This window comes from Priapulus caudatus, unplaced genomic scaffold, assembly GCF_000485595.1.
Source record: "Priapulus caudatus unplaced genomic scaffold, Priapulus_caudatus-5.0.1 Scaffold216, whole genome shotgun sequence".
NCBI classification, from domain to species: Eukaryota; Metazoa; Priapulida; class Priapulimorpha; order Priapulimorphida; family Priapulidae; genus Priapulus; species Priapulus caudatus.
In genome coordinates this window covers 361,627-373,667 of record NW_014577277.1, presented here as the reverse complement: position 1 = coordinate 373,667, position 12,041 = coordinate 361,627, and the positions used below count along the sequence as shown (strand labels likewise).

The following is a 12,041-nucleotide window of genomic DNA, read 5'->3' as shown; positions in this document are numbered from 1 at the left end:
TAGGGGGATTTCGATTTTACTCAGAATACAGAATGCATTTTTTCTCGTTTGCAATAACTTTCCATTTCAGAAGTTGGTAGGTCCCAGTTTGCTGGACAGTGTCCTAATTGGTTCGGCCTGCAGTGTGAGAATTAACAGGAAAATACAACAGGATATTCCCTTGGACTTTGTATCTGCCCGTTAGCTTAGCTCTAATTTCAGTTTGCTATCTAAAACGTATGTAGATATGCAAGTGTTTATAATTTAATGGTGTCATACAATTCATGAACTTTCCTTCTTACAGGTTAGGTGAAAACCAGGCCCTACATCTTAACAAGATCAAAGCCTTTGCACAAAACGTGTAAGTCCACAGTTGAAAACATGGGTATATTCTGCTGTGTAAGTAATAACTACCTGCTCACTTGCCGAGGAATGAGGAATAAATAACGATAAGCTGTTTGCCATTATCGTACTATATGCTAGTACATGCATGCACGCACGCACACACGATACATGATATAGTCACATGCATATAACAATTAACTCTAGTGCAAGTAGAGATGGCAGATAGTGCCAGCGAAATCTCACATCATCTCAAAGAGTCGTATGCGCCATCCGGTAGGGAAGTTGTCATGGCCAATACCGTGCCATCATCATACTTCTATGAATAATTATCTGTAATGTCCCTTCTATCACCATAGTAGGCTAATATGTTAAGTTATTTTTGCTGATTAATTTTAATAAAGCTCCACATCTAGACTAATCTAGACATCTAACTTGCTTACAGCTCTCTACATGAAGTCAGACAAAGTGAGGTTAGGCGACAGTGTTTCGAAGCATGGGATGTAAGTACATAACCCGTGCAAACATTATAGTTATGCTGGTCAGGCAAGTATATATCATTATTACAAATGTATTACTCCTAAATCATGAAAATTTGATTGCTTCAAATTATCTAATAATACAGCCAATATCGAAATATGTGTATTTCAACCCTAATTATATTAATCTTACCATATAAATGTATATCTCTTGCATTATGTTTTTTTCACAGACAAAATTCATAACGTGTGTGTGTGAGTGCGTGTTTATGTATGTATGTGTGTGTGTGCGTGCGACGTGCGTGCGTGCGTTTGTATGTATCTTTGTATTACCAAATGATCTTCTTGAAAGTCGATAAGTAAAAGAGCTATCAAGAGGGTGGATTTTGCTAAAGTAATTCCTGCTATGTAATTCTCTAGCAAATGACTCATTTTAAAATGCTGCAGTTTTATGATTTTGGAGTTTATATTAATTTTCATGTTTTTATGTTTGCTAAAAAATTGTAAATTTTCAATTGTTTAATTAGAGCGAGAGAGATAGGGAAGCAGGGTAAAAAATACACAGGAGCGATGAGTGATTCGCTCTTCAAACCGCTGAAATCGCTCCCGTGAGGCTCAAAATATCTCCCGTAAATTTTTGACGAGAGCTATTTTTTCCCCAGACTTTTGAAAAAGGGCTCCCGTGGAAATAAAGTAATCTTTTCCCTGTAGGGAAGGTATGAATATAAGAAAGGGGAGAGGGAGATATTTAGCAATATGAATTTTGTTTTTCTTTCAAGATTCCCGACCAGGTGAGAGCAGCTCCATCCAAGCCTGAGCCTGGTGCAAAGTTTGAAGTGCTGATGAAGGTATCAGATTTTATCACGGACCACTAGCGTGGCTCTGTAATCTTTCAGTATGGCGGAAAGAAAATTGCAAAATCAATGCTGCCCTAGCATAGCATAATTATATCTTTTATCTAAAATTATATACCATGGTACTATACTACAGTAAAATGTGAGATCACGAAACTGCGAGTTGGAAGAGTTGTGTGGCCTCCATAATTTCCATCATTTTTTTAAGTTTGAACGAAAAACTTGATTTTTGACTCCCACTTCTATTCTGCTGTCAGAGACTGATCTTGGATTGCTGGCAGAGGAGTGCATTGTTTTTCCTCTAATAACGTAACAGAACTTCCAAAAAATAGCTAGTATAGTAACAATAATACGGCATTGATTGGTCCACGCAATCTTATCTAGGTGTTCCTATTGCCGACACACTGTTACATGTATGTGAAAGTTTTATTCTATTGTTTCTTTATTCTAAATTGCATTCACTATTATTTTCACACAGCATGAAAATCAGAAGCAACTCAAGCTGGATCGTGTTCAGCTGGATGCAGCAGTCCTTGCCTCAATTGACAGCATCTACAACTACAAGTGCATCGTGTCTGGTGGGGAATGCACATTTCTTATGGGATTTGGTGTAAGTTCGTTATACAGACATGAGTTTTAATTGAAATTAATCTCGTGAATGTATGTGTCTCAATAATTAGATAAAATTGAATATATATATATAGCTTAAAATTAGGGGACCATTGTCAGAAACAAAGTTAGTCTTAACATTAGTCTTAACCATTAACTTCCTCTCATAAACCATATAAACCGTAGACAGAAACATCGTAAAGTTACAAGAACGAAAAAACCTCGGAAACTTCATCTTAACTTTACGAGAGCTAAGACTCTCTCGTAACTTTAAAATTAAGATGAAAATAATGCATTTACACTAAGAATTGCGATTATAGTGATATTATGTTAAGTAATATATACCCAGATACTAATTTATTTCAGCGATCACATGTGTACAGGAGGTTACCTAATGGGAAATGGATGAAGCTGGACATAAACGTTGAACTTCCAAGAGAAACACTAGTGCTTGCTGAACTAGTGAACGAGCTCCGAGGCGAGGTATTTGTAAGACTATATTAAGCAGCATACTCAATTCGGGCAGGTACCTATCTGGGGGGGGGGCACTCCCTACAGAATAGGGTAGGTATGTGCCACTTGAGAGATGGAATTGGGGGGCTCCGGTACTAACAGCACATCCAAATTGGGGTCTCCGGATCTAGGGTTTGCTGGAAAGCATGATGCTCCGGAACTGGGCATGTTTGCGAGAGGGGGTCTCCGGAACATGCAGAAAAAAATAGGACATATGCGCAGAGATGGAAAATTTGTGAAAAGGGGGGTCTCCGGAATGGGAAATATGTGAAAAGGGGGGTCTCCGGTGCGGAAAAAGTAGGATCTATGCTCTGGGACGGGAAATATGTGAAAAAGGGGGGTCTCCGGTGCGGAAAATGTAGGACCTATCCTCCGGGACGGGAAATATGTGAAAAAAGGGGGTTTCTAGTGCAGAAATTTTAAGGTAAAAAAGGGGGTCATAATCATGGCGCATACCTACCATGCAATATATAGGGTGTCGCTCCCCCACCAGGGTACCATATATATTTCGTATACCAACTGTGTTGGTGTTATATATGTCTATATGTTGGTATTTGTGTGTTTTGTGTCTTGGAAGCAAAAATAATGGACTAACCACATGGACCAACAGTAATGTTAACAAATGTCCCCTTGAACTGGAGTTGCCAAAATCGAGCATCACGTTAATTTTAATGGTAGACCAGAATGTGGCAAAAACATTGGTACATGGTAAAATCTCAAAACAGTTCAAAGCAGTGAAATAGAAGAACAAGTACTAACTTATATTAATTACCATAACCTCTTTTTCAAGAACACACCGCAGTTTTTTTTTAAATAAACGTGTTCAAAAACAACAGTTTTCTTTTCAAGAACGCTAGAGAAGGGAAGTGAAACACGAAAACAATAAGAAAGAAACACATATCAGGTTGTCTGTCCAATTATAGAACACTATATGTATATCATGATGGACTGTTCACAAGTCTAAAAAAAACAAGTGCCGCAGAGCGACAGTGCTCAACTGACGTGTACTGTAGCCGGGTATTCTTCTGATAAACTCACTGGCAACCGAATCAAGTGCGCCCTCCCGCCACCGCGTTCGCGCTCCAAGCACATCTAGGATACTACCAGGAGCGTATAATGGCAAAGGAGTAAGACAGCGATTTGGTACTGATTTCACTACATTTTTGTCGTACGAGTTCGATGTGAATAAAAATACAAATGTATACAAACATGAGCTACTTTTGTTCACTGGTCCTTATGTAACAACCACGTGTTACAGAGTGCTCCCCCTCCCCCTCACGCGCGACGCGGGCTGCCGCGCGCGGTCGACAGAGGCATGACAGAGGCATGACATTACGGCGCCGCCCCTAGCAACCACCTAGCAACCACCGCGATCAATACGGCTTCTGTGCCATTTGTTCTGCGGCGTTGCCCCTAGCAACCACGAGCGATCAATACGGCTGCTTGCCGAACGAGCGGGGCAATCCAAGATGGCGGCCCGCCCACGCCGTCACACGCTGCCGGGGCTGCTATGTCACGACCTACCACGCACCCACGCCAGCTGGTCAGGGGATTAGCACCACCTTCCCTAATTAGCGGCGTGTACGTGACGTGATTAGCGGTACCGGCCATAGCGTGGATGCGAAGCCCGGTGATGTCCTCGCGGCTACTGCAGAGCGACTTTAGAACCGCTCGACCGGGGGGTTTTCGCCGGGTGGCGGGCCGGCTGGATTACATGCGTTAAATGCACCGTGAAGGGCTGTTAGCGCCTGGGACGGCGGTCATGTTGACCGCTCGTGACGCGTTTGCGTGGATAGGCGGAGCCACCTCCTGGACGATGGCACGGCAGAATGGCGGGTCATTCCCGTTGGGGGCCGCCACCGTCCAGTGCGAGCAGGGTGAAGCCAAGCGAACGCGGATGCGCCGGACGCGGTGGTTGGTGAGACATGGCACGTGGTTGACCATGTGCCACGTGCGTGGGGGGGGGGCGCCTATAAAAACAGATGCGCGAGCTGTCTCGAGGAATTCGCTCCCGACTCCAGACGCGACCGCCTGTGTATTTGTAACTGTCAGGAACCAAATTAAACATCAGTCATGGTATATATTCTCTGACTTGTCTTTGTCTATGTCTTTTGGTTACGCATACGACATCATAATCTACAACTGTATAGTAGTGCTAAAAGCGTCGCTACATATTTTGATTCCGTGGAGCGGTCGTTTCTGAGTTACTGTGGGCACTTCCCGCGATGCTAGCCACTATTACGATCACGTGCCGTCATCACAAATAGCATCGCGTTACCATTACTCTACTTTCATCAACCGCCGTAGCCGACGACTTCATAGCCACGCCGTACCGTGGCCGGGTATGTAATGACTAGCCTAGCCGGATAGTTAAGTTATATTCTAATTCAGTTAGTCACTACCGTATTCTCTAGCTACATAGCTTTTCAGTAACCGCTTCTATATTACTGATTCTCATTCATTGCTTCTATATCAAGTACTTCTCCACAGTCGCCCTTGCCGAATTGTGTGCGTCGTGTATGCATGTAGTGCGCGCTCAGGCAGCTGGCATTGCTAATTGCTAGTTGCTGTTACTCCGTTCTACTATTCAGTGACCTCTAGTGTGTGTGCGCCTAGGCGTGTGTGTGAGTGTATACACCAGCGACGCGTGACTGCGCGCGTGCGTCAGCGCGTGTGTTTGTATACACCTGCGACGCGTGACTGTGCGCGTGTGTGTATACACCTGCAACGCGTGTGTGCGAGCCCGTGTGCGTGCGCGTGTGAACGCCGGCGTGTATGAACGTGTGTAACGCCTGTATGCGCACGTGTGTGTGCGTGTGTAGCGCCTGTGTGTGCGTGTGTAACGCCTGTGTGAGCGTGCGTTTATACGCCTGTGTGCGCCCGTGTGTGAGCGTGCGTTTATATGCCTGTGTGTGCGTGCGTGTGGAGCGCCTGTGTGCGCCCGTGTGTGCGCGTGTATACGCCCGTGTGTGCGCGTGTGAAGCGCCTGTGTGTGCGCGTGTGGAGCGCCTGTATACGCCCGTGTGTGTGCGTGTGAAGCGCCTGTGTGTGCGCGTGTGGAGCGCTTGTATACGCCCGCGTGTGTGCGTATGAGCGCCTGTGTGTGCGTGTATCAGCGCGTGAATAATACGCCTGCAACGCGTGTGCGTGACGCGTGTGCGTAACGCGTGTGCGTAACGCGTGTGCGTAACGCGTGTGCGTGTTCGTAATGCGTGTGCGTGTGCGCAACGCGTGTGCGTGTGCGCAACGCGTGTGCGTGTGCGTAACGCGTGCGCGTCAGCGCGACGCGTGCGTGCGAGCGTGCGTGTGTGCGCATACGCCTGCGACGCGTACGTGCGAGCGAGCGTGCGTGTGTGTGCATACGCCTGCGACGCGTGCGTGCGTGCAAGCGTGCTTGTGTGCGCATACGCCTGCGACGCGTACGTGCGAGCGAGCGTGCGTGGGTGTGCAAACGGCTACGACGAGTGCGTGCGTGCGTGCATGTGCGTCGGCGTGTGTGAGTACACGCCTGCGACGCGTGTCTATGCGTGTGGGCGTGTGCGTGCGTGTGTGTGTGTGTGTGAGTACCTGCTTTCGTAACGCGTGTGCGCGTGCATGTGTGTGCCTGACGGGGACAGCCTTAACCCCGCTTGTGTCTGACGGGGACAGCCTTAACCCCGCTTGTGACTGTCGGGGACAGCTTAACCCCGCTTTTTCCAATGGCGACCCCGCCACAGTACGATATCGCCGACCTCGCACACGTATTCAGCGAGTCGTTACGCCCAACCGTCGAATCAGCAGCTGCTACATTCCAGCATGGACTACGTGTCGCCGAAGCTCGGACTTCGGTTCCGCGATTCACTGGCGATAACGCGCCACTTTCGATTACGTTCGACGACTGGCTCAGTACTCTGAATTGGAGACAGTTAGAATTGGGTCTTGACGCTACGTCGTTGCGCGTGTTTGGTTTATCGAAGCTCGGAGGACACGCTGCTGAGTTTTCTCGCCGCCTCCTTCTTGAGAGGCCGCAATGACTTGGGAACAAATCACAGAACAGCTGACTAAGCGCTTTCGTGATCCGCTGCGTGAAGTAGACGCGCAGAACGCGCTTAAGAATTTCCAGCAGAATAGTGGCGAAAATATCCGCCCGTATGGCGATAGGTTATTGACTCTCGCAATGCGAGCGATTCCGGGCGAGCAACTTTCAACGGCTGACACGCAGGGCCGTCTCATCGACATTTTTTTGGATGGACTAAGATCGGTCCATACACAGCGACTGTTGCTTCATTGGGCCCCTGCGACGCTCACAGACGCCATCGACTTGGCAGCAGACAGAGTCATCTCTAGTCGCAAGACGACAAAACCGGAGCGACGCGTTCGCTGATCCCTATGACACGTCGGAGCCCATGGATATCAATACCATACAACACCCTACGCCATCGGAGCTTTTGTTCAGAGAGGTACGCGGCTTACGTACGCTCATCACCCAAGCAGTGCCACAGCCACAGCCCATGAATGAATCATCACGGGACATCACACGACAACCCCCGCGTCAACAACGTTCTCAGGCACCACCACCGCGTGACGATCAGCTCAGATCTCGCCAGTGGCGACCCCCCCCCACACGACGCGATCAGCGCCCACCTGTTCGTAATCAGGCTTATCTGCCACCAGCTTCGCGACAACGGGCACCATCTCAACCATCAGCACCGCCGCCTACCCAAGACCGACGCAACGCTCGTTGCTATGCGTGCAACCAACTAGGCCACTACTCGCGCGACTGCCCTCTTCGCCGCCGCTTAGAGGATTTTCACCTACGCCCACGCGAAGCAATCGCACCGCCATACCCTCACAACTTTTAGGCACGCATGAATCTGCTGCGTGCGCATCACCGACTACCGCTACATCTTTAGCGCCAACGTGCCATGTCAAAGTCGGCCCACTCTCACTCACAGCCCTCTCGACACTGGCAGCGATTGTACGCTTATCGATTTTACTGCATGGCTCCATTTACCCCAGCACATACGGACGGCTGCTAGTTTCAACGCCGTCTGCGCATCAGACGCCATGCTTCTTTCTGTCACAGGCGATAAACTACACCTTGTAGGCACCGCCACCTTACGCATTCTACTGGGACGGGTAACCGCCCTCCATAGGTGCTACATACTTCAGGATTTAAGGCAACAGTTCATCATCGGAGCTGACTTTCTATCGGCTCACCGAGTAAACATCGACTTCAATAGAGGAGTGCTCGCACTCGGTAATAGTGTAGTCACTTTTAAACTCCGTCGAGGCAGACGACTCCTCCCCATCCCTCAACTCGCTTTCATTCATCGTCCGACCGTGCTGCCCCCTCATTCGGGCTGACAGTGTTTCTGTCGCGTCCCCCGCCATTTCCGCCCGGGTACGCTGCTTTTTGTTCAAGGATCTCCAGCCTTTAAATTGTTTCGTAGTGATCCCCATCTCATCTTACTGCCGTCTTTAGTCGAAGTCACAGAGCAGCACACAATTCTCTGCCGGCTAGAAAATCGCTCAGATCAAGCAATCTCGCTACATCGTAATGCCGTTGTAGCAATAGTTGAAGCCACCACCCCTCCCCACATACAAGTCATCACGTCCACGCCTAACGAGGACAATGCATCCGCACATGATGGTGCAACCCCGCCCTTCGATTATAATTCACTCGTCGATCACGTCCAGGATTCTCGCCATCGGTCAACGCTTCTGAAATTTTTACGCCAGCATGAAAGCTCGTTTGCACATACAGATTCTCAACTAGGGTGTACGCACCTTTGCGAATTCCAGATTCACACTGGAGAGGCTCGGCCGTTCAAAACAAGGCCTTACCGCATGGCTCCAGAGCAACAAATCATCGTTCAGCAACAGGTTGACAAACTCATGCAGAATGGGATAATTCGCCCCTCCATGTCACCTTGGTCATCCGGCGTACTTTTGGTTAAGAAAAAAACTGGCGAGTATCGAATGTGTGTTGACTATCGACGATTAAACTCAGTCACCGAAGGGGACGCCTACCCTCTGCCTCTCATCGAAGACGTACTACAAAGAATAGGAAAAGCTACAATATTCACGACCCTTGACCTTAAGAGTGGTTACCATCAGATTGCCTTAGCGGAGAAGGACGTTCCAAAGACATGTTTTGTAACGCCCTCCGGAAGCTACGAATATTTAAGAACTCCATATGGACCAAAGAACGCACCCGCCCACTTTCAACGTATCCTCGATTACGTCCTGCAAGGACTTCGTCACAAATGCGCACTCGCCTACATCGACGACATCTGCATTTATTCACCGGACTTTGAAACTCACATGTCCGACTTAGCCGAGGTTTTTGCCAGATTCGACGCGGCTAACCTCAAGATGCGCCCCAGTAAATGTGCGTTTCTACGCCAATCCATTAATTACCTGGGTCACGTCATAACCCCAGGTTGCGTCAAACCCGACCCAGAGAAGATCTCTGCGGTGGAAAATTGGGCCCCCCAAACACACCCACAGCAGTTCGGCAGTTTTTAGGATTCACCAATTACTATCGTAAGTTTATCAAGGGCTATGCCGATATTGCCCATCCATTGACTCTACTCACACACAAGAGCACACCCTTCGTGTGGTCAGACGAGGCACAGACTGCGTTTCAGTCTCTTCGTAAGTGTCTCACAGAAGCTCCCATTTTGGCATTGCCTGATGGAAGTCGACCGTTCCGCCTTTATTGCGACGCATCCGGCTACGCCTTCGGAGCAGTTCTCACGCAGATAGACGAGCGAGAACAGTAGCACCCAGTGTTTTATCTCAGCAGACAGCTGACTAAGACGGAACAACGCTGGCCTACAATAGAGCGCAAATGCTTTGCGCTGGTACACGCGCTACAGAAATTCCGGCACCTCCTCATCGGTGCCGATTTTGTAATACTTAGCAATCATAAACCGTTCAAGTATTTATGGGAAGCAAAGGCACTGCGTAATGCCAAACTCCAGGGGTGGGCTCTGTACGTCTCGGGCTTTCCTTCATGCCGGCTAGAGTACACCACGGGCAAGTCGAACGTCCAAGCGGATGCGCTTTCTCGTTTGCCTCCCGAGCCGTCTACACCGACGACACCTCATTACTCATCGATCATGCCCATCACCTCATCGTCGCACAGCGGTATGGCCTCACGACCCATTTACCAAGTGGTACCGCCTTCGCCTACCGGTGTGGCCTCACAACCCACACGACGGGTAAGCCCCATTACGCTCCATCACGACCCCCCTCACCCTGACGCGCTAACGGACCCTAGACCGACACCCCCTCCCACCATCCCCGCTACTGACACCGAGCTCGCTGCCTTGCAGCTGGCTGATCCGCTTCTCGGAAACATCATACGCACACTCTCCAACCCTGACGAAACTTCCGCACGTCAGGCTAAGCTCGTTGAAAGCTATCTCTTGGTTGACAACTTGCTTTTTCACGTGTCGTCACGTGCGCAGGATGCTGAAGCGGCACCACAATTGGTAATCCCCCGTATTCTCGTACCCACTGTGCTTCCCTTGTTCCACGATCATGCTTATGGTGGCCACTTGGGTTTCAAGAAAGTCTATAGCAAACTCTCACAGCGATACTTCTGGCCCCGTATGTTCGCCGATGCTTACCACTACATCAAATCATGCGTCGAGTGTAATTGTCGAAAACTACAACGAGTCCGTGCTCCTCTACATCATGCACCGACACCCAGACACTCAAGCGATGTGGTCGCCATCGATGTTACGGGTCCACACCCCTGCACAAATTCAGGTAACCGTTACATGCTCACATTTTTGGACCTCTACACCTCATGGCCTGAAGGATACTCGATGCCAGACAAGAGCGCTGCTACCGTAGCATGCATCATCATTGACGATTTTATTCCCGTCACTCATGCCCTCGATCAATTTTAACCGATAACGGAGGCGAATTCATTAACGAACTCATCACACGATTAACCACATTGCTTGGGATCACCCACATCAAAGTCTCTCCTTATCACCCTGAGTCCAACGGACAATGCGAACGCTTTCACCGCACGCTTGCCAACATGCTCGCGTGCTACATTAATCGGGATCATACCGACTAGGATACAAAAATCAACTCGGTCTTATTCGCATATCGAACAGCCATCAATGAATCATCACAATTCACCCCCTTCTTCCTGACGTATGGTAGAGACGCAGTGCTACTACTTGACACGCTACTGCGGCCCCGACGATTGTCATACGCTGACGACCCAGTAACACACGCCACTAAACGCTTGCACCGAGCATTTGTTGCGATGCAACGAAACACTAAAGTGGCACGAGCGCGCAATAAACGCCTCTATGACAGACGCGCAAAAGTCCAGTCTTTCGACACTGGTGACCCTGTCTACTTTTACAACCCCACATTGTCAGCTAATCAGACGCCGAAATTCGCGTCGAATTGGCGGCCTTATTATACCGTGGTCGAGAAACTCTCTCCACTGCGACTTCGCATTAAGGCGCAAGGCCAGACACGTACTCGCGATGTACACGTGAGTAACCTTCGACCCGCATACCCATTCACGGCTTGGGACGAACCCAGAACCGTGCTTACGGGTCGGAATGGCCCACCACAACGACCAATGCGTCATGCGACGCTGGTTGACAAGGGGCCCCCTTCGCCGCCCACCCACGACGACACGCATGCACCTATCAGTGAGGCTAGCACGCCAAGCACTGATAGCTGGGATGCAGAAGATTTATTGCCACTCGCACAAATTAGCCGACCGAGCTAAAGTGCGTGATACACAACCTTTATTTTATGGGCCACTCCTTTCTTTCAGGACGATGGTCCTCGCCCTGCTCGTAGTTGCCTCGGCGATCCTATCAGCCTCGCAAGCTACTGAGGTCCGAAGACCCACGATGGGAGTGGTTTTTATCCCGAGAGGACACATCTCAGTCACACAAAGCACCTGGGGCATAGGATTCACTCTCAACTTCACCTCGATCAACACTTATCTACGTTCCTTGCACAAGGATGTGCGTAAGATGTACAGACAACAGCCAGCAGCAGCACCACACTCCCCATCCCCATCCCCCGACGATGAATACTTCGCAGCTCTCAACCGCGACATCAGATCCCTCGAACAAGCCCATATGGCGTGGTTCCGCCAGCGTCTAAAATCACTTAACCTCCGCCGACTTGCAACTCAAGAGGGAAACGCGCCATAGTCAGTGGTATTGGTAAAATCGCCAAATTTTTATTCGGAACAGCCACTGACGACGACATTGCGCAACTGCAACGC

The 12,041-nt window shown here is 49.2% G+C and overlaps 1 protein-coding gene across 1 annotated transcript in view; it reads left to right on the top strand.

Annotated features, from left to right (window-relative positions):
• Window positions 1-11,773, top strand: part of LOC106807463 (cap-specific mRNA (nucleoside-2'-O-)-methyltransferase 1-like) — a gene marked incomplete at its 5' end in the record, with an annotated part of 27,440 nt that extends 15,667 nt beyond the window's left edge. Inside the window, 6 exon segments of the mRNA XM_014809797.1 lie at window positions 284-340; window positions 767-824; window positions 1,580-1,648; window positions 2,133-2,264; window positions 2,630-2,746; window positions 11,580-11,773. Of these exon segments, the coding sequence (XP_014665283.1) occupies window positions 284-340; window positions 767-824; window positions 1,580-1,648; window positions 2,133-2,264; window positions 2,630-2,746; window positions 11,580-11,642 (496 nt within the window).
• Window positions 11,774-12,041: the final 268 nt, after the last annotated feature.